At 47.4% G+C, this 22,284-nt stretch overlaps 1 protein-coding gene across 11 annotated transcripts; it reads right to left on the bottom strand.

Annotated features, from left to right (window-relative positions):
* Positions 1 to 989: 989 nt before the first annotated feature.
* CEP68 (centrosomal protein 68) lies at positions 990 to 19,049 on the bottom strand. 11 transcript variants are annotated; one of them, XM_030022978.2, is made up of 9 exons: positions 18,911 to 19,049; positions 16,423 to 16,558; positions 7,393 to 7,818; positions 5,396 to 6,847; positions 3,944 to 4,066; positions 3,620 to 3,716; positions 2,570 to 2,724; positions 2,187 to 2,435; positions 990 to 1,428 (listed from the first exon to the last, which is right to left on the bottom strand). In XM_030022978.2, exons 3-9 carry the CDS (start codon positions 7,771 to 7,773, stop codon positions 1,378 to 1,380), a joined length of 2,508 nt encoding a protein of 835 aa, XP_029878838.1. In that variant the 5' UTR covers positions 7,774 to 7,818; positions 16,423 to 16,558; positions 18,911 to 19,049; the 3' UTR covers positions 990 to 1,377. The 11 variants fall into 11 exon arrangements, with proteins under 11 accessions (XP_029878838.1, XP_029878832.1, XP_029878835.1 ...); XM_030022972.2 differs by lacking the exons at positions 16,423 to 16,558; positions 18,911 to 19,049 and adding exons at positions 11,252 to 11,912; positions 12,201 to 12,235; XM_030022975.2 differs by lacking the exons at positions 16,423 to 16,558; positions 18,911 to 19,049 and adding exons at positions 11,252 to 11,371; positions 12,201 to 12,219.
* Positions 19,050 to 22,284: the final 3,235 nt, after the last annotated feature.

Here is a 22,284-nt window from a genome sequence, read left to right as displayed (position 1 = left end):
GGCCTAAAAATCCTGGGCAAGGGCACTGTAGTCTCTCACCTGTGAGCTAAAATACTAAATACCTTTGATGTAATGGGTTGGGCTTAAGACTTGCAAGTGGTAGCACATAGGCACCAGTAGCCTTTCCTTGCATGTAACTCCCACCCTGCCCTGCTCTTTATAGGCTTTGTTTAAGCATCTCCCTTATGGGACCTGGCGTTGGTAAAGTCAGCGAGACCAGTCTCACTGTAGCTGCTTGAGCCTTTTTGTTGAACTTATGCTGATCTATGAATTGTCACCTGCAACTTGGCAGTAAAAAAAATTGCCCTTTAAGCTGAGGTGGTGGAAGATGGGAGAGTATCAAAAACCCCCAACAAAACCCAATGAATTATTTATCATTTGTAACTGTTTCAGTTTTAACTATCCTTTCACCTTCTACTGGTGCAGTACAGAAACTTCACTTTGTTCCGTTCACAAGAATGGGAGGAAATGATGCACAAGAACATGATGATTGCTATTTAGTTTAAAGGTTAATTAAAGCCAAGTACTAACATTCTGTAGTTGGCTGCAACTTTTTGGCCACTTACCTTGTTATGCTGCTTCAGAGATGCCCTTTTCTGTTGCAGAAAGTGTTTGGAAACCCTTTATGAATGTTTTTTGAGCAGTGATGAACTGCACTAGCTGTAAGAGGGGAAAGGCACAACTCTTCACCCAGGGAAACCAGCACAGCACTAACACAACTACTGCAAATAACAGGTGACAGCAGTTCATAGATAACTTGGTTCTTCCCTGAGTGTACTCACCTGCTTACTATTTTATCAAGATTCATATAGCATATTGGCTCTTCATGTTCATGCATAAGGAAACTGAAAGTTAAATAGGCTCTGCTTCATCAGGGAGTGGTAACTATAAACAAGAGTTCAGTTTGCTCCCAAGAACCAGGAGTTGCTACTTCTTGGCTTCTAGCACCTATTTTTGAAAAGCATAAACAAAACATGAGAACGCAGCTATTAAAATCACACGGCTTTACTTAGAAGTGAGTTGCACGGCACACTATGGATTACTCGGTTAAAAAAAACCAGCGTGTTCCTGACATTTTGCTAACACATGGAACAAGCCACTTCAATAAAAAAGGAAAGCTACATTAAAAAACAAACCAAAAAAAGGCCAGCTGTACATTCCTCACAAAACTCTCCAATGTAGTCAGCACTATTAACTAGACATCCCAGTAGCCAAATAACTGCTGTACAGCTCGCCTTTCTCAAGCCACAGTAAAAAAAAAAAAAAAACCCAAACTGAAATCAGCCCAGCCTGGCTGACTCCAAACACAGTGATCATAGGTATTTGGCATCTCTGCAAGAGGTGAAAGAGGTGGTTTGGTGGTTGCTGCATTTCTTCTCAGCCATCCCGAGACTGGCTAACAAAGCCCAGGTCTGATAGAGGCAGCACCTGAAATAAAAGGGATTAAGTTTGCTACTGTGCTTTGGCTGCAAACCAACAAACAAACCAAACCCCCATGCTATACTTAAATCAACTCCACATATGCTCAGTAGTGTAGAGGTTATAGTCAATGTATATTTAGCAATTTAAAAAAAAAACAAAACACAAAACACTTAAGCTATTGTTACTCTCCTTTAAAGTACTGGAAATAATTTTTTGCCTTTGCAACTCCAAATTTTAAGGCGTGCCGTGGAGTGGGCCATGGGGAAATCAATGCTCTGAGCTAATGCAGCGGGGGCAGGGTGGGGGAGGGTGGCAAGGTTATCCTGCAGATCTAAATTCCTACGTCTTGGTGCAGCTTGGTGCTTAACAGCCGTTAGCAGCCTTCCTGTGTCTCTGGACCCAGCGCTTCGCTAACACCCATGATTGTTTTGTACGGACACGGTTTTATAGTGATTCCCAATCACAGTGTGAGTGGCTGAGGGCTGTGGTAGCACAAAGCTGACCCCACTGATGCTGCTGTGCCTCTGCCCTCAAACACCACGCACCCCTCAGCCCCTTTAAGCTAACACTCCTGCCATGCCCTCCTGAAACACTTTTGTCTCTGCAGTTTTATTTGAAGGAAGATGTTCAAGAAATCAGCAAACAAGTTTTCTAGCCCATATTTTACACCCAAATTAACTTGCTTCTCTTTCCCACTGTGACAGGGCAAGCAGCATTTTTCTCTGAGAAAAAAAACCCAACCAACCAAACAAACAAAAAAATACCCCTTTCCCATCTTCCCTCTGCTGTCCAAGTGATTTCAGTAGAGCAGCTGTGTGTGCCGGATGGACTCCTGATGATCCCTCCAGCCTGACTGACAGCGACCTGACTGCTGGCTCCCTGGGTCCCTCCGAGGAGCTGCCATCGCTCTCATCACGATCTTGGGTTTCATCACACTGCTCTTCCCCTGACACACATTTAAAGACGATGGGACATCCATTTTGAGATCGCCCTTGCTTTCTTCTTCTTTTAGGCTTTCCAAACATCACATTAAAAGAAAAAATAATAAAGCCTGATGTATAGTGTTAGCTAATTTAAGTGTTTTATCTTCCTACACTTCCCTCCCTCTCCTCCCGCCACAGAAAGGCTGGTTTGCCCCCCTGCTTACCCACTGAGCAGCTGTCTGCTGCACTCCCTTGTCCTCCATCCCGTCCTCACCCTGCATGGGACTCACAGCAGCTAGAACGGATTCGTACAAGTGCTCCGCATGGCTTTCTAGCTCTTCTGACTGTTTTGCAATCAAACCCAGCGTGTCTTTCAGAGCTGGAAAACAAAACATGACGGAGGTGGTAGTAACGTGACAATTCATGTCTGTAAGAGCAGTAAGAGAGAGTTCCACTCGCCCAGATGATAGACTTTTGAAGGAAATAATTGAGTGTTAGAAATCAATAAGCTGATCTTCATCCCACCCAAGTTGTGATGCAGAGTTTGGAGGGGGTGGAAAGTGACCTAGGAGGCTCCAGGTTAAAAGTGAAGATACAGAAATAGGGGCTCCCAAAGGAAACCTTTGGGACTGTGTAAGAAAGCCCATCCATAATGCAGCACTTGACCACTAAAGCCCCTTTGGTGACTGCAGACCCAGCCCGTCCTTTAGAAATCCCTTGTGCAGGACGCACCAAATAACCAGAGCGACTGCCCGATGTGTGCTGCGCCACCAGCCAGGCTGGGCTGTCTCCCCAAACTGGTTGCCAATACCCATCCTGGGATGCACCAAGTGCAAGCAGGGTGTGAAAATCGCCTTCTCCTGTGCTGGACAAAAGCACCTCCTCCCAGCTGCAGGCCGACAGCATCCCACAGCCCAGTGGGATCTGGCCATGCTGCAGTTAAGATAAAAACCTAAGAAGGGACCCGTAAGAGGCAGAAACCTATTCATCACCCACGATGGATGGCATGGCGCAAGGCAAGAGTCAAGGCGTGGTGCAGCTGAAAGTGCTCAGGAGTAATCGCTTCAAACCTCCAAGTCATCTCACCTCCAAGTCTCCAGACAGCAATGGAGGTGTAAAACCCTTTTCATTCCCATACAGCTGCTGAATGGCAAACTCTGCTCACCACTTCCACACCCATGCACATGTGGGGCCGGATATTTCAGGGGGCAGACACTACGGCCAGCATCACCGGCTGTGTCCATGACCAGCCCCGCTCAAGCGCTCCTCCTCACCTGGCGAATTCAATGCCATGCAGTCAAGGAGAGCTTCTCCCCTCTCCAGCACGCTCTCCGTCAGGCTCCGGTGGTTGGCCACATCTTTCCTGAACTCCTGGGAAAGAAAGGGGAAGAGGAGTGCTGCTTAGAAGGGTTTTTGGAAGAGAGACACCTGCAGCAGGTCACCCAGGGAGCAGTTTCCCCCGAGCAGGTTCCCAGTACTCCCAGATTCGGCTTTGCACACTCGATGCACCCCGCATCACCTGCTTGGACCGTGCCAGCAGTGCCTTGCTTCCCACTACTTGCTGCCCGCAGCACCGAAGAGTGGGGAGAAATACCTACCAAGTAGCGGTGCAGCGATGCCTTCACGCTCTCGGCGTCCAGCGAGGCTGGGACCCAGCTGTCGGTGATGTCTGCGACATTGTACAGCCAACGAATTAGCTCTTCCAGCTGGCAGCAAAACATCTACTTAACGAAGCATAACAAAAGGGGTTACTGATCTATTTCGGCAACAAAGACACAGCAGGGACAGGAATAGGTGAGCCAGTGGTGTTTCAGAAAGCACCTGCTCCCTGCTCCTCTCCTGCCCGCCCCCTGCACACAAACATCCCTAAGCTTGGGAAACCAAGGATCAACAGAAAAAGAAAAAAGGCAAAAAACCCTAAACCCCTAAACACACCCCAAACCCACTGTGTGGCAAGAATTGAGGGTCACCATGAAATTGCTGCTATGGAGGTGTCAGAAGCCAATGGCACCCAGGCTGAAGGAAGAGGTTTGCCTCCACCATCTCCCAGCCAGAGAGACACCCTCCTCCTCACCAGAGCCACGCAGTTAATTTGCAGTTGCTCTTCCCCAAGGGTTCGTCTCGTTCAATTAAGTGCTTTCATTTATTTTTAAAGCGTCTCAGTAAGGGATTATTTTTGTAAGATGCTGCACAAAACCCAGGGGTCTCTGCTCTCACTGAAACCAGACTCCAGCCCTGCTCCTGCTCCTCGGGGTTTTGCTATAAAGCTGAACTGCTTCTCCCTGGCACCGTGATTTCGGGCGACAGATAAACCCTAATGCTGACAGTAGAAAAGACCCTTTTATTCCCATACAAGAGGAGGGGATGAAATGCACTGGTGTTTGTAGCTATGTGCATGATAATAATTACTCTCTTGCAAACAGCTCAGCATCGCTTCCAAATTCAGCCTGGGGCTGGGGTGGGGAAGAAGATGGAGGGGAAGGTGGGGAATAATACCCACTGGCCAGGGAGCGCAGCACTGGTGGCAGGATGGCCATGAGGCATCACTTGCCCAAAAAATAAAAATTCACAAAATAATTCAGAAACCCTTCAGAGAAACCCTGCCAGTTCTGCCTGGCCTTGTTGTACCCTTAAGTAGGACCCAGTTCGGTGAAGACAAGAGAGCCTGGGATGAAGGGCAAGGCCAGACACACCACATTAAATAGCTGGAGTGATGGGGCAGGCAGCGAACACCGGACTTCACGCCGGTCCAGCCCCAACCATGGCTCTCGCATCTTCCCAGTGCAGGACGGGCGGGCTGCGGGAAGCCAAGTGCCACATTTCCATCGAACCTAGCCCTGTGATGCTGAGCCCCAGGAAAATTGAGATGGGCTCTTGCTCCATCAGAAGAAATTATCTGCTCCAGTGAGCCCCCCTGCATAAATTACTACCAGCTGCCAGGCACCAAACATCATGCAGAAGGGGGAGCCTTAATTAATTGTGCCATAAATACAGGCAACATTTTATGTGAGATCTTCCCATAATAAACTTTATTTCTTGTCTCAGCCTACCTTAACACACTGGGCAAGGGACTCGCCCTCCTGGCTCTTCTTCAGATGCCCCTTGACCCGTGGTTCATTTAGGTACGTCCCATCCAATGTGCCCCCGAGACCGGTCGGTACATGAAGCCCCCGCAGAGGATCCCTATGGATCCGGCCACATGATTCAGTGTCTTCCCAGCTGGGCTTTTGAGAGCTGCAGGAGTGCCACAGCCCAGCATAATCCTCAATATTACCTCTTTTGTCCCTGGCACCCACTTCTCCAAAAGGAGCCAACTCAGATGAAAGGGGCTGCCTGCCGTCACTGTGACGTGGAAGGTTTCGGTGGTCGTGCCCAGGCATCCTTATAGTTAAGGCAAGATTGGACAAAAACTGAGCCAGCCTTTCCAGCTCCTGCAGTCTCGGAGGCAGGGAGAGAAATTCTTCATCACCCTCCCACTCTTTCTTCAGGGGGAGCACTCCTGTTGTAGGTAAAAAACTACTAGTGCTTTTCGCCTGCCCACTGTAGTTTGGAAAGGGGCTCCCTCTGGTGCACCAGCTTCTCCCATCTGCAGCAGGGCGGCCAGATGAACCTGGCTTAGCTGACTCTGTTGTTACATCCTTAGCAGAATCTCTAGAAGGACGAGAGGAAGCACTCTTTGCAAAAGATGCTTTTGCAATAGGTAAAGGTTCATAGTATGAACCAGCTCCTAAGCGGCCTCTTTTTCCAGGCCCTGGGGTGGAGAACCTGTCTGCAGAGGCCACGAACCCCCAACGTCCATTTTCTCCACTTCCCTGAGCCTGCCCACCTCGGCCATAGATGCTGGTGGACCTTGATGTGCCCTCAGGGGAAACAGAAAAGCTGTCCAGACCTATTCCTGAATCGTGAAGGAAAGGCTCCGGCATCTTTCCCAGCTTGTATCTTGGCTTCAGCGGATAAGCATAATCCAGCAAGTCCTCGTACTCTTTATTGGGGTTCCAGTGGGGTGAACGACGGTCTGGAGATGGGGGTAATGAATCCGGTATGGCACATGCCCAGTAATTGGCTTGGTATGATGACATCTCCCTGATGCGCTCCACGGTGGTGCAGTCATCAAGCAGAGGACTGAAAAGCTTGCGTGCCCGTGGCGCCCTGCCTTCTGCTGCAGCCCACCAACAGCACAGGTCCCGGGTGGCAGTGCCTGCAGGAGAAGACACATCTGCGCTGGCCGGCATGCTTTGGGCCGGCTCTTCGGAGAGGCCATTTTCTTCTGAAGACAGAGCAGATAAGCTTGATGTGGAGTGGCTCCGCAGGGCACTCTCGGGGCTGGGGGAGGTTGGGGGCCGCAGGACCTCCGGGGTGGATAATGGTGATTGAGCTGCCAACCTTCGGCTCCACTGGCCGGCACGGGCATCGTGGCAGCTGCCAGCAAGGATGCTCTCCTCTGCAGAGCCGCGCTGGCTGGGAGGGCTGGATGCTGGCTCCCAACAGCCTGATGCCTTCACCTGCTCGAGGACGGGGCGGGGGGGGGGGGGGGGAAGGAACAGGAGAGAGGGACGCATAAAATGAAGCACAGCATCCAGACAAAAGGCTCCTTTGTGCTGGGACATGGAGATAAAAGCCCAGCCCTGGACTCGCTCTGAGGAGAGGCTGGAAGGGGAACTCTGTTCTGTCTGCGGGACAGCACACAGCTGCCCGAAGCCCAGAGTGGGGCTTGTTTTTAAGTCAAGGCATCCCAAGGGCTTGAGAAGCTGCACAAGTCATTTGGCAGCAAGAAGCACTTATTTAAGGAGCCCAAGAGGCACTTATTTAAGGAGTCCCGTCACGAGCAACTTTCCAGCTCCCTGGTGGCAATACAGGAATGGAGGCAATAGCTCAGGTGTCAGAGCCCAAGCCCTTCCCCACCATATGGCTTAGCCCGGGGCTGGGGTTGGCACACTCTGGCTGGAGGAGATGGAAAGCCTTGCTACGACAGCCCAGACAAACAAGTCCCCACCTCACCTGGGACCTCCCGGTGATGCAGCAACACCTGTACATACAACACTCTCACCTGCTGCTCTTCTGGGGAGAGGAACCGGTGGCTAACATGATGAGGCACATCGCCGTCGACAGCTCTATAAATTAACATCTCTGTCTCTGAGAGGCTTGCTCTGTCTCTGGGAAATCTGGATGTGGATGCTGAAGACACTTCTTGGCGGTAGCTCGAACCTCCCTGGGTAACACTGGTGGCCAAGCGACTGCGTCCACTCATTGCCATGCTCTCCGTCCCTTGCGAGCACGGCTTGGCTTCCTCTGCCCCTAAAAGCTGGCACAGGCTGTCCACTAGCTCCGGGTAGTCTGTCTCCACCTCTGCGCAGTCCCACCTACCATCGCCTTCAGCCTTCCCACTCAGTGAGGCTTCAGAAGGTGATTTTCCCACATCCACGGCCATGGGGACAGAACTTCTTCTGCAAGATGCTGCCAAGCCTTGGGCTCTCTGAAATACACAACACACAGTAGTGGCAACTCACCGTCCCCCCTTGTCTCCATGCCAAGTAAAGAAACTGAGCATGTCTAATAATGAAGATCTTAAGCATGTTCTGGGTCAGACCCCAAAAATCATGAAGTCGCATCTTGGTGTGTCATGTGGGACAGAGGAAGGAGCAAACCTTCATGTCTCAGCAGTGTTTTCTGGTTTCGAGGACATGACACACTGGGAAAATCTAATTAAAGCTCTGGTCGCACTGAGAATAAACCTGTGCTTTATAACTTGCCAGTATGGTGCAACTGTCTCCTGAATTAATGGCCAATTTCACAAGCAGTTTGTGCACCATGAGGTTACAGGGCCCAAAAGAGACATCATTAACTAGGATGTAAAGCACCTATTAGCATGACTGAGTCTTGAAGGCCGTTGGGGTGGAAAATTGAGGGGTTTTTAAGAGTCAAAGTCAAAACCTTGAAATGGAAGCCACCCAGAAGTGAGAAGTATATATAAAAAAATTAGAGGGAGAGGTAGGAGGCTGTAAAACCCAAACTTGGCGCTCAGCTCTGCAGCTTCTACCTCAATTCATAAAATTAACTCTTTGTGAAATTAATTGAGATACTTGCTCAGCCAATGACACATTTTCAGGCGTGCTGTAGAGCCAAGCCCATTGCATCTTGCTGCAAATCCTTCTAACGTGAGGTATTATTCTCGAAGCCTGAGCCCTGGGTGCTCCACACAGGGGGGTGCTCCACACAGGGAGGTGCTCCACACAGGGAGGTGCTCCACACAGGGAGGTGCTCCACACAGGGAGGTGCTCCACACAGGGAGGTGCTCCACACAGGGAGGTGCTCCACCATCACCCTCTCGCTGCCTGCGCTGGCCTCCAGCGAGGAGCTGCAGCAGGACAACCGATAAGCCACATCAAGGAGACCCAATACAGCACACGGGAGATCTTGTTTTGCGAACACCAGTCAGAGCTGAGCACCTCTGCTTGCGTTCACCAAGCTAGCAGGACTCAAAAATACTCTCAACATAAATGACACCTTGCGGGCTCCCCACAGAGCATCAAAACGGGCACTGCCAAAATCCCCACATGTAGACTCTGTGCCACTCAGTCACAGGAGGGCATCCTCAGAGCCCCGGCAACACTGAAGCCTCTTCCAGCAACTCCAGCCCAAAGCAGGTTGCCAGCATTAGGAAAACACTGGTAGAGTGGTTTTGCCAGTACTCATCCAGCTAGTGCCGAGCTACCGATGGAGAGGCCAGCCAAGGGAGCATCAACAGCAAACTCAACTTAAAAAGAAAAAAAAAAAAAAAAAAAAAGGAGGAAAGAAAGTATTCCCAAACAATACTTCGAAGTGAGAAACAAGTTGATACTCATACCCTCCGTCAGCTCTTTTGTCGAGATCTCGTTTTATGATCCACCCCTCTGGCAACGGGGGTTTTCCCAGGGGCAGAGCCCATGCATGTGAACAAAGAGCAACGGGGCGATGCGCCGGGTCTCCAGGGGAGACCAAATCCCCCGCACAACCCGCACCAGGCACTGCAGCTGCCTTCCCCCCCCTCAACTGCCGGGCAGCTATATTCAGCACAGCAGCAGCTGCATAGAGGGCAAGTAAAGCCTGGGCTCTCCCAGCCCTCCAAGCAAGCCGTGTCCCTCCGCCGACACCTGGACTCACCCACTTGATCGCTTAAGTCGCTACCGAATACAACCCTATGCACATCATGTCATCCTAAAATCGACCGTATTGCTCTTTTTCCCCCTAAAAAGGTTGTATAGCCAACCTTAATTGGCATAATTAATTGCATAGTAATTGCATAATAATTGCATAGTAATTGCAATAAACGTAATTGATAAACATACCCCTGCTAAATTCCCTACATATTATACAACAATATATCATTAAAATATATGTAAGCATATATATCTTGTTTAACAGAAGGTAGATTTCTGATGCTAACAAGAAGAATATCTCAAACCACTCACGAACCCATGTGTGTTTCCCACATAGCATGTGTGGGATTTCTTCACGTACCCATCATAGGTTTTTAGGGCCAGAGGTCTCCTGAGCCCCAGGAGGCAGCCCCCTGTCACCTGCCAGCCTTCACCAACTCCCATTCAGTCCCTCTGAGTTAGTTTTGCTTAGACAGGCAGGCAAGCGAGTATTACCAAATCGAATGCCAAATCCAACTTACAGGTGATTTAAATGCCCAGAAAATCCCCTGAGATGTATTTGTTTACCAGCTTTGAAAGCCAGGGCCTTGGCCACAAGGAGAAACGATGCTCGCTGGCTGGATTCCTCCTCTTCCAACCAAAATCTCATGAGAAAAAAGCTGCCGGGGTGACAAATCGTAAGGTACCACGTATTAAGTTCCAGGATCTGTTTCAGAGCCTAAAAGCCTGCTTCAAATTCACCATTTGGGGCGCTTTCCTCCGTGACAGGAAGCAGGTGATTCAGCAGAGAACATCACTAATTATCACGACATGAATGGGCATCTCACTGGCTCTAATCCCTCCTTGCACATACTGGCAGCGCTGTACATCCAAAAATGATCCAGTAGATTTAAGTCTTAACAGAGAGGGGAGTGCTGGCCACCCATAGCTTAGGACATAAATGCCTCAACAATCAGTTCTGTTGTTGGGCACTGATTTTAGAAAATAAATAAAAGAAAGAAAAGTTTAACAAGGCACCACTGCAGACTCTAAAGTTTTAAATTGAATGTGCAGTAATAAATGATCGACCTCGGTACCTCTTTATTTTTAAGAAGATGCCACATTAAATTCAAAGTGATGTTGAACACCGTTCTCTCCATCACATTTAGCGGCTTGAGTCGTGTGTCAGCCAGCCCAGTAAAAACAACTATAAAAATATATATAAGCTTGGCCTTAAATCTGAAAAGCATGTGTTAAGCAACATTAAAAAAAAATTATAGGTCACGACCCATCTGTTATTTTTGTAACTATGCAGGAGCGCAAAGGTTGAACTATTCTGAACTTTCAAGACTATTTGTTGATCTTATGGACACAGCATGCAGTGATATATATTTCTATAACACCATCAGTCTTTAAAAAAAGAGCAAGTACTGGTTCACAGGTTCGTTAAATCTCCAGAAGCTAATTGGAAGCTAAAGAGAAACTGGGAAACCTGCCAATACACGAGTGAGAGTAAATCTGCTTATTTCAGAATTTGTAAGGATATTCAAACAGACACCAGAGATTTCACTGCCTTTTCAAAAGCCTCTAATTCAGGCAGCTAATTTCAATTAATTTCAGAGGGAGCTGGACACCCAGCCACACTTGGATGCAAACTAGATGGGGAAGTCACACACATCCAGTACACAGAACGGTCAGGCAAGAAGTCACATTTAAAAACAGAATGAAAATGCTAATGCCACTAAGTGCAACTCTCAACTGCAAGAGTGGCTAAAAACCAAGGTTTCTCACCATTTTCCAACAAAACCACAAAAATTCAGAGCTCAGGTTGCCAGCGGTAGAGACGCATCAAGATTAACCCTCACGACGAGAAGAAGCAAGCCCAAATCCTCAGGCAAGACTGACACAGCTCTGCAGAGGGACGTACGACCACAGCTTTAGGCACGGTGGAGACTTTCCACTGGCCTTAAAACCACATGAAAACTGCCAGAAATCCCAGCTACACCCGAGCCTTCAATTGTCTCACCAGCGACGGGGCGGCTCAGAAGCGGTACCTGTGACTGTTTTTTTTAGATAACGGATGAAGACAGTGGCCGTTTCATTCATTTCAACGGGGGAAGGTCCACGGGGACCTCTCAATTAAAGCGATCCCTGAACCTTTTCATGTCGTCAAAAGAAAGCTGCCTGCCAAAGAGTTGCACAAACCCCAGCAGACAAGAAGAGCTGTCCCAACGAGAGCTATCACTTGGCTGGTGGACTTCAACAAGAGCAGCGGACGCTGATGGAGTTTCCGTCTCCCACCAGCCCTGGTTTTGCTGGGGAGGAGCTTTTTTGTTGTTGTTGTTTCGGGGAAAAAACACACTGCTCCTGCCTTTCAGGCCTGCGGAATGTGAGTTTTGGTATTTTTTTTCTCCTTTTCTTGCATGCTTCCACCCGAAAAGCCTTTCCGCAGCTGAAAAAATGGCACATTAACCAAAAAAAAAAGAAATAAAGGCAATAATGCCGAGGAGGCACCGCACCCTGGGGATGCCCGCCCTGAACTGCTGGAGACACGGATGCAACGCGCCACGGGTAACGGGGACGGGCTTCCAAAGGGAAAGCCGCCCGCTTCCTCCCCGCCAGCCCCCCGGGACTCCCGGGCAGCACCCGGAGCTACTGGTCCTCCGTTCCGTGCCGTTCCGTTCTCCTACCCGCCCCCGGGGACCGCCGCCGTCGCCGCCTCGCCCCGGCCCGCACCTACCCAGCGGCGACCACCGCCGCCCCCGCCGCCACGCCCCCCCATCCCGCGTCCCAGCCAATGGGAGCGGCGGACACTACGTCACCAAGGGCGCCCTTCCGTCCCGGCAGCCAATGGGAGCGGAGCGTGGCGCTGGGCCCCGCGGCGCGGCCGTGACTCCACCCCCTCCGCCCCCGGCCCGGCCCCGGCCCCGCTGCCGGCCCTTGGCCGAGCCGGGGCGGGGAAGGCAAATTGGCCGCCTGCGCCCGGGGACTTGAGGAGCCCCCCGGGATTGTCGGGCGCTGCCGTTGCTGGAGCAGCGTCACCTCCAGTGCCCTTGAGGAGCTTGTCGCGACTCGAGAGTGTTTCCTTTTATCCCATATATTGACCTTCCCGGGGCTGAGCTGTGCGCTGGCAGCCTCCGCACCTCCCCGGGCGTTACCACGCTGTTTCTGGGGCGGAAAACCATCTAAAAATGGTATTGCATGAGCAATGGCTGCATGTGTAATGGCAAATGGGTTTTAGCATCCTACGAGCACGACGCAAAGCCCCTTCGGCCGCAGGAGGAGGTGCCGGTGCAGGACCTTCCGCCGATGTAGCAGAGCGGGGCCTGGTTCAAGACCAGGCTGCCGGCGAGTGCAGAGCCCGGCCGTCGGATGCTGGTCGTGCCCTGCCCTTCGGGCAACTTTCTGGGTAGATCCTCATGCCTTTCAGGCTTTGAAGCAGGCTGCTCCAGCATTTGTAGCCGGCCAGACCCTTCCTTCTTTGGTGGCTGGAGCGGCTGTGTCCCAACATGTGCCCACGTCCTGTAGAAAATACAAACCTTTCCCCTTGTTTCTGTCCGTAGGCTGATTCTGGTTTTTGTCTGCATCATCTGCTCCTGGAGTTTTATTTCTTAGATAATGCTGTGATTTCCTGGAGGTCAGTTATTTGATAAAGCACTTTATGAACGATGTTGCTGCCAGCTTTTGACCGTGAAGGACCAAAGAGACATCTCGGGTTTGCTCAGCAGTCGGGCGGCAGGGTGAGGGGAACAACACAGGTATCCCAAGTCCCTGGCTAGTGCTTCGGTCCACTGGCCACACTCTTCAGCCCCATGGCGTGTTCCAGCTCTGCCACCCCATGTATTATGGTCCAGATTGCCAGCTGCTGTGACCTGGCTTTATTCTACTGACCTCAGTGGAACCGGCCGCATTTACCATCCTGGAGGATCTTGCTTTTTCTCTCTAGAGAAACAGAGTGGGAGTATCTTTTCCAGGGCTGCTTCAAAAAGTGGAGCTGTAACGCCGTGGTATAACATGGTACAGCGGTCTCAGAAGAACTCACAGCCAAGAAAAAGCCCACATCACCTCTGTTCCTGCATAATATTTCTATATTTGGGGTTTCTTTGATGAATGTTACAGCTGGTCTTCCAGAGGGCAGCACATCCCCCTGCCTCAGATGCACGCTTCTCAGAGTCGGCTTTTTGTTAGAATTCATGCAGGCAAAGCCCTTGTGAAAGAAAAGTCCTTTAAAAATGTTTACTGCTTATTCTCCAGGGAGCCAGTTGCCTGCCAGTAGAGGCCATGCTGATTTCAGGCAAGTCAAAAGGCTGAAGCGAACACGGATGGGTCATGATTCATACCCAGGCTGGCTGTTTTTAGCTGGTTTAAATTACTTGCAAGCTGCCAGACATTGTTCTCAGAGCTGAATAGCACTCGGCTGTGGTCTCAGCCCCGGCAGGAAAGGTTTGCATCCTGTTTCACCTCCGATCAAACGAGTGCCAGAATGTCTACAAGAACAGCCAGAGTGCCGCAAAATCTTTCCCATCTCCTTGGGTTCATGCTGAAAAGGTGTCAATAAACAAGGGGGAGATAAACTGGTGATCTAAAGGAGAGATTATTTAAGAAATTCAGGGAAACAATACCGATTTCTTCCGCTGACATCTGGCCCTCTTTGTTAAGAACTTTGCTGAAGAGAAACTGGCTTATTCAATCTACAATACAGGGTCAAACCCAGCCAAACTCCCACCCAAAGTCACTCAAGGCTGGCAAAGACTAACATGGATATTTTCTTGCTGATTTGAGACCTCGGGATTCTTTCAGACTTGTGTTTTTCAGCAAGAGGGTTCTGCAGCAAAGACAAATAGTTTCACCACATCTGTGGATGCAATAATTCAGCAGTAATCCCCGTATCTATGACATGAAGTAGAGCCTGCTTACGATGATCAGATTTGAAAGTGGTGCATTTCTAGTATATGAGAAGCTGGGATAGGAAGGCTCCATTTTCTTCAAAAACTTCTACCTTCTTGGTGGGAGTATCCATATTTTTGTACAGAACTGGATCCGTCAGGAGTACCAACTGTATGTATCCTGAGTTTTAATATGCCCATAACCAATGATGTGCTGGAATCCAGAGTTTTTGGCACATCATTTTGTAATTTCTTTCTACGTTGAATGGTCTCACACTATAAGCCAGTTAACACTCTGCAATGAAACCTGAAGCCTGGATGTGCCCCATATGCTCTTGCATAGCATCTGCACTATCTTGGGCATCAAATTTCAGTCTCACAATGCAAATGTTTGGGATGGATGAGATGTCAGCAAATGCAGGGGTTGGACCTGACCAATTTGTTCCCAGAGCATTGCTAGCAATATTAATAGAGTACCACTCTAGAGTGAAAAGAAAAACTGGTTGTAATCACTTTGCCATCCTTTGGCCACCAGTATGGCATTATCTGTGGGGAGGATTTGCCTGCATTTGGAAAATTATTCCATTTCTGATGCTGTGCCTCAGACAGCCAGAGAGTTAATATTACATGTAATCCATTGGTACACATGCCATCTTCCAGTGTTAACTTATCATCGAGGTGGGAAGGAGCTGCCACAAACTTTCTTTGCTTCTGTTGGCTACATCAAAGTGATTGACATTATTCGTCTCCTGTGTTAAAATTGCTCAGGCACTGATTTATAAAAATACCTATGTTGCAACCTGACAGCACCGCATTCCTTGCTCCTCAAGGACAGGCTGGCTGTCAAACTCTCCTACCCGTGGTTCTGGGCAGGAGCTGTCTTCGTACAAACTGCTCAGCACTCTGCTCACTGTGCACTTGCTCTGCCTAACCTCTTTCTGAAAGGTATTTGCAGGGAGAGGTCCTCCTCTTTCAGGATAACAACCCTTTTCTTTTCCCCAGAGGTCAGGATTTCCACATCTTGGACCGTTCCCCTTGTGTTCCTGTTGATTCTTACTCTTTGGGCCACATTTCTTTGAAGGTCAACACCTAAACCTGGTCCAAAACTCCAGTGTGGGCTTGGCTATGATTAGGCAGAACTGGTATGGTAGTCCAGGCTGCGTTCCTGTTTACACACCCTGGTACAGTATCTGCCTTATTCACAGCGCAGGGCATTGACTCATGCTTCTGACTGCCTGTAACTTCCTGTTCCTGCTCCTTAATCTACCATTTCCTACCAGTATTAGTGCAGTTAATTACTCTCATCTAGATTAACTCTTTGCAGCCTCTGTTTCCCAGACCCTCTCTCAATTTTTCCAATGTTGCTATGAATTTCAGCCCTGTTCTTTTCCATGTTCCCAGACCTTCTCCTCCAGGTGGGACATGCAGGTTTTCTCTGTTCCAACATTTTTGTCACTAATCAACTACTTATGGTCCTGGACCTACAGTAGGCCCCTGAGGAATCCAGTCGTTCAGCTGGACAGTCACTCTAGTAATGTCTAAATAAGCAGGTTCAAACTCAGCCATGTTGCTTTAGCTTCTTTGTAAAGTCATGAGAAGACTCATCAAAAGCCTGCAAATTTTGCCTCACTCTTCTAGATCATCATAGCTGCTACTGCACTATTACTAAATATCTCCCCCAAAAGGTAGCTGCTTCTTTTTCTTCCTGATTTTGGAGAAGCACCTGAAAATATGACTTAAGCACACTCAAGGCAGCAGACACATGAAACATATAAGGCAGGATTAATGAAGAACAGAGGAAAAACCAGAGTGACATCTATTTTAGTGTAAACATAGAAGTGCAGAGCAGTGCTAGCAGCTGGGCAATTTCAGTTCTTTACCATTCGGTTGCTCAGCTGGCCAGAGTGGCAGGATTTAGCCCAAGAAAAAGGTCAAACAAAAATTGCACTTCTCCTCTCTGGCCACACGATGTACCCATCACACCACGAACAGCCTGGCCGGACAGCCAGCAACAGGAGACCCAGCCACGAAGGCAGGTGTTTCAAGTTTCCATATTCCCCCAAAACATCTCCTTACCTCTATCCACGCGTTCTGAAACACCCACACAGCTGAACAGGGCTAGGTGCCGAGGTGCAGAGGGGGATGAATGGGATGGAGTCGGTGTGGTCCAGACACTTTGCCTTTCCTCTTGTTGGATGAAGGTGACACGTTGCTGTGAAATAAATAGGAGCCGGATGGTCAAGAGGTGGTGGCAGCTTTTGATCCATGTGAATTAGAATGGACAATGAATAATTGGGATTAATTTTACTTTTAAATGTGAGGTTTTACTGCTGCTTTCAGTAGGGAATATGGGGGATTTCCTTTTCATTCTAATTGCTGGGATGTCTTGGCCCTTTGTCATTTGTGTGTTGTCCTGAGCAGAACCGAGAGGCTCTTCAAAACCAGAGCTGGGATCTGCAGGAACCAGTCATCAGTGCAGATTTGTAAAAGAAGTATTGGGATTGGTCTGAATGAAAATCTGTTTATGTAAGCATCAGAATAAATAGCAGAGCAGGGGAGTTAAGAACAGCTTGTATTCATAATAAATTACACCATTCCCAGCAAAAAATTTGAGACTATGTTGTTTTTGTCAAGCCCAGAAGGTCTGCACACTGATAAGACCATAGCACATAGCACACACAACTCATTCATGAAGGACTCTCCTCTCATAACAGGAGGATGGCGGCATATCACATCTACCATTCCTTCTCCTGGCACCCTAGCAAGAAGAGAGACTGCAGCAAAGGATCACCACAAAACAACTATCAATTCTTAAAGATTATTAAAGAACTGTCCCAAAACTGGGACATTTAATGAAGATTTGACAGCCATCATCCCTTGTTGTATATGTTGCACGCAAGTGATCAGGGCCAGACCACTTGAACCACCATGTCTCGTTGCTTGTGAGCATCAGTGAATGAAATCTGTAAGAGAACGAGTGTAGGCAGGTAAAATCAGCTTAAAATGTAAATAAATACCATATTCCCCTTCTTCTTCTGTAAGATCTCATACTGAGTTTGGCCACACTCGTTTCCTACCTTAGCAAGAATGGTACTGCTAAAAGGACAAAGGCTGGTGGCTTCAGGATGGTCAGTGAGTCAAATTACTCGAGCCAATTGACAACGCAGTACCAAAGAAGCTTAATCTTGATGATTTGGTTGCTGTTGGTTGGAACCTACTTGGTTTGAGAGATTTGAGCTGCAAATGTTTGTAGGCCTCCCTCAAACTCTAGTAGCTGTAGGCATCGCCATCTAATTATACTCCAGCACAACACGATGAAGAGAATCCCGATCTGCCTGATTGTGTACATGTTTTGGTGACACAGTAATTACAGTAAGTTACATCGCATTACTGATCACTATCCTGCAGAGATGGCAAAGTCTTGTTACACAAGCCTGTGGAGTGGCTTTGTGTTGCATGTCTGGTCCTAGGTTTCAGAGCGAGTTTGTAATTTGTCTGGTCCTTGGCATATATTTTGACAAACCCAACCCTTATGATCATAAGGATAACTTTCAAAATGTGGAAATAAATTCCAGCTGCTACCCTGCCTGCCCAGTTTAAAACCACCGGTATCTTCCGTAGCATGATGGCTTGACTCTTAACATCCAAGATGCAAGAACTTGCAAGAACAGCAAGTTAGCTGTAAGCTCGCCAAGCTATTTTCATGCACATCACAGCTCACAAGACCCCCCAAGAGGTACAACGTACTTGTATGTTTGCTTGAATGCTCAAACGGGGAGATAGCAGATTTGATTTTCAACAAGCTAACATCAATCTACGTATTTTAAACATGACCTGTTAGCACAGCTGTACCACACAACCTGTTCGACTCAAACGATTCATTTCACAGCAGAACAAAATGGTGTTGACTTCCGTTTAACTAACTTGCAAAGCACTTCCCTATGATTATATCTATCTTAATCAGACAAACAGGGGATTAGAAAAAAAAAAAAAGAAAGGACTGATCTGCTTCTTGGCCACAATTGGATTTCCTCTGCAAATATTAAGTTACAACAACAGCAGCGGCTTTTGTTATAAATTTATTTTTAAATGCTTTTCTTCATGTGAACTAGACAAATGTGTGGCACCTGCCTGTTGAGCTTTTTAGAAGGCAGAAGTGAGGAACATTTTCCCAAAAACTCTCTTCCTCTTAAAAAAAGATGAAATTAAGAAATTGGAAAGCATGTGGCCAGATTGGTAGGTGGTGGTAGAAAAACAGAATAAAGTCATTGAACTTTAATTAGAACTTCTTCCAACTTTTATCTCTCTGTTGAAATATCATAAGAAACTTTATCTATTTATCTATAATAATCCCCAGCAAGCTCTAATGTCTGGCTTGAGTCAGCTGGTACTCAGTTTAAGGCTTGACTCAGTTCTCATTAAAGACAATAAATCATTCCACGTTTTTCCATGGGTCTCATAAAGCGTTTTTCCACGGGTCTCATAAAGTGTTTTTCCACGGGTCTCATAAAGCTTCATGTGTTTCAAATAGCGAGGCACTACAGCTCTGACAACCACCACTTACCTCAGAAGGTTTCAGAAAACCTGCTTGTTTTAGGCAGCAGCCATCTTTGTATCCAAAGCTGACATTTGAATGGCTAGAGAATAAGGTTCAAGAGAACGTCTCTGTTAGCTCACTGGTCTAGCATTCCTCCAGGTATCTCCTCGGGGTTTCAGCTAGGAAACGAGAAGACAAAGACACAACCATGGTGTCAGATAGGCTTTTTGGAAACAACCACATTGATGGTTTAATAAAATTCACATACCAAGACACAATACCAGTCACAATTTGTAAGTCATAAACAGGCAGGTCCTTCAAATTATACTTCTTTCTTCTGGTGCTTGCAATTCTTGCAAATTTTGCACCCTTGTTTATTAGTTCTGGGACCAGAATTTAATGCTTGAAACTAACCAAACTACACTTACATAGTAGATTTTTTTTCAGGATTTGTGATGTTCTGCATTGTGCATCTCAGGATAAAATCTACCCTACAGAGGTGTAGGAGCTTTTAATGGAAAAGTTTGATAGCAAACCCAGGCCCTCGATTCTGGAACTAGCACACTGCTGAGACTGAACGCATGTGTCAAATGCAAAATTACCCTGAATTTACCAGTCTGGTTGCCTACTGCAAAGGATTTGCTAGATGATTTCTCCCACTCCTCAATCCTCCTCCAGGGAATAAAGTCTATCTGCTTGGCAGAATAGGCAGCAGGTCTGTCTGTCAGCCCTTCTACTCCACGATGTCACACATCAATAAAAAACACCTACTAATCTGGGCCCTCCCAAAGCCCCTTTAGAGCCGACTACCTGTGCAGAGGGCTTGGAGAAATTCTACCCTCCATAGGCTTGCCCTGGGCTCCAGGAGAAGGGGTTAAATGGAGTGATATGCTGATAATCAGTGACAAAGTGACCGGCAAAGGGCATGGTCTGGGAAAGTGGACCTGAATACCAAGTTACACAGTTCTCATTCAGGGGCATTTCCAAAGGAGTCACAGAGAGTTTGCTTGGGAGACAGGGCCCCAGAGCCTGGTCCAGCAAGACGCCCATTTGCCTATGCAAGGTGGATCCAGCTAAAAGGCTAGGTATTCTCAAAACAAAGATGGAAACGTGAATTCTATTTGGGGTGATTTTTATTTCAGATTGAGAAGCTACACAAAGAGAGAACAAATATACATTTCCATGAGAGAAGGGAAAAAGAGAGAGAGCATCCTATTGTGTCACCCTCCTAATACAACAAACCATCTCAACCTGAGCCACAGGACTGTTTTCTCCCCAGGCAGGCAGGGAGAGTTTTTATGCCGAAGGGTACACAACACAACAAACGTCTGTAATAGCTACCCCAGGGTCACACACCCCCAGACACAGCAATATGGTCTTTTTTTGCATATGTGCATGTACATCTGTTCTTAGTAGATAACAAAAAGGCTGATACAGTCATATGGATCAAACCCATAGCTTTAAAAGAGGAACAGTTACAGATGTTCACAAGGATCAACACAACCACATGGCACAAGTACTTACTTAACAGAGTGGTTACTCTAAGCACTAGGTTTTATCTGAAGGCAGATACCTTTGTATCGGTGATACTGGATTGTACTGGAGCAGATGGCAGTGAATTTCAGAGTTCATCTGTCTGTCATTTTATTAAAGTAATTAATCAAATGGCTTAGCATATAAAAATACAAGAATCCTCCCTCCTAATTAGAGCAATTTGTGCTCATGTAGAAGTAAAAGCACACACACGCATACACACATCAGAGGCAGGATTGCTGACAGAGACCTTACAGGATAAAGAAAAGAAACTCACTTTCCTTGTCCCACACCAGGACATCACGTTCTCCCTCCTGTCTCCAGGGTTAATGGAGTCTCTCACCTTTGGTGCATAGTTATATTCAAAAGCCAAACAGCAACTTGGAATTTGTCCTGAAGGGAAGCAGGACAAGGCACCTTTAAGGATAATAAGGCAGATTGCATACCTCTGCTGCAGAAGGAGACTCCTTGTGTCTTAGGGGTGGTCCTGCTGTCCCTGAATCTAAAGGGATTAATCAAATTCTAATCAATATCTTCACCCTCACAAAGCGTGAGTGACTCAGTCTCAGTTTGCTATAACCAAGAAGCAATTCAGGAAAAAACGCTCATCTCCCATTAGCAGAGGTATGCTCAGCTATTAGTAGTGCTGCGCATGGTCTCCATCCCATACAGCACGTGCTTTGTGGATGACCTTACAAAAGTGTAGCCAGGGTAGTAACAGAAAAAGTCTAAATAAGACTATATTTTTAAAAGATTGGAATATTCAGGGATGGCAAACACATTACCTCCACACTAGACATTACAGGGAAGCGATGTCAACAGAGCATCTATTGTGGGGCAGAGCAGGGAGGCAGCCAGGCTGGGCTAGCTTGGTCACAATTATTTGACTTAAGTGTAAAATGTCATTAAGGTATTGCCTTAATGAAGAAGGGTTTTCTTCAGCCCAGCCCCTACTCCAAAGTTGAAGCTACATCTTCATCCCCTCATAATAGAATGTGAGACAGTCTGTGTCCTCACATGGGACTAGAATATCTTTAAGTTTAATCTATGTACTGTAGGATTCCGGTCCTGATGGGGTCTGGGGAGACTCCAAGGACCACAGCACACTCTGCAAGAGAGATACAGAGAAGGAAAACTGATCAAAAAATTAGGAAGCTTCTCCATCAACACTGACCATCTAGAAGACACATTTTTCTTGTGGGAGGCACCATGTCATAAGAATACTGTGAGCATGTAAAATGCCTCTAGTTATAGCCAACAAGTTTTAAAAATCTTCTGTTACTGCTGCTTTAATGAACATGATCGTCTTAAGAGGACCAGACCGAACCCCTATGCTGCTAAGGAGGTATCATCTCCATCAGAAGTCCACAGGCCACTGAAAGCTCAGGAAATTACATTAATACACACCACTGAAGGCCCTAGCCTGTCCATTTTGTGGCATTCTTTCTGGTTCTTAAAAAAGCTACAATCCAAACCAGTTAATATCTGGAGTATTTTTTATGGTTAAGTACAATTCTTTCTGTGGGAATGTAATCCAGGGGGATTCAGGCATGTGTAAACAGTTTCCTTCAGAGAAGATTTCCCTTGGTAATTTCTTTCTGCAACATGTAACTGCAATTAACTTAAGTTGCACTGACATGCCATATGCAGTTTAGCTTCGGTTACTTAAATACATGCTTGCAAAGCAAGGGTATTACTTTCTCAGTGTTGTTACCAGAAGGAGCAAGCGAAAGCTATCCTAAGGAACATCTAAATACCAAATTTCTTGGTCTCTGTGGCTTAAAACAAAACCATTAACTTCACATTACAACAGGGTTGACTCAAAATTAATTTCCTCACACTGGTCCCTGTCGGTAGGCCTGCTTGCC

Source organism: Aquila chrysaetos, chromosome 8, assembly GCF_900496995.4.
Source record: "Aquila chrysaetos chrysaetos chromosome 8, bAquChr1.4, whole genome shotgun sequence".
NCBI lineage: Eukaryota > Metazoa > Chordata > Aves > Accipitriformes > Accipitridae > Aquila > Aquila chrysaetos.
Note: the sequence above shows the minus strand (reverse complement) of the source record. Positions and strands in the feature narration are given on the sequence as shown.

Coding starts and splice junctions, on each gene's coding strand:
- CEP68 (XM_030022969.2), bottom strand. CDS start 10,620: ATGGAGAGAACGGTGTTCAACATCACTTTGAATTTAATGTGGCATCTT. Junction 3,717..3,943: donor CATCGCTGCACCGCTACTTG/GTAGGTATTTCT, acceptor TTTCTTTCCCAG/GAGTTCAGGAAAGATGTGGC. Junction 1,429..2,186: donor AGAGGGAAGATGGGAAAGGG/GTATTTTTTTGT, acceptor CTTTTATTTCAG/GTGCTGCCTCTATCAGACCT.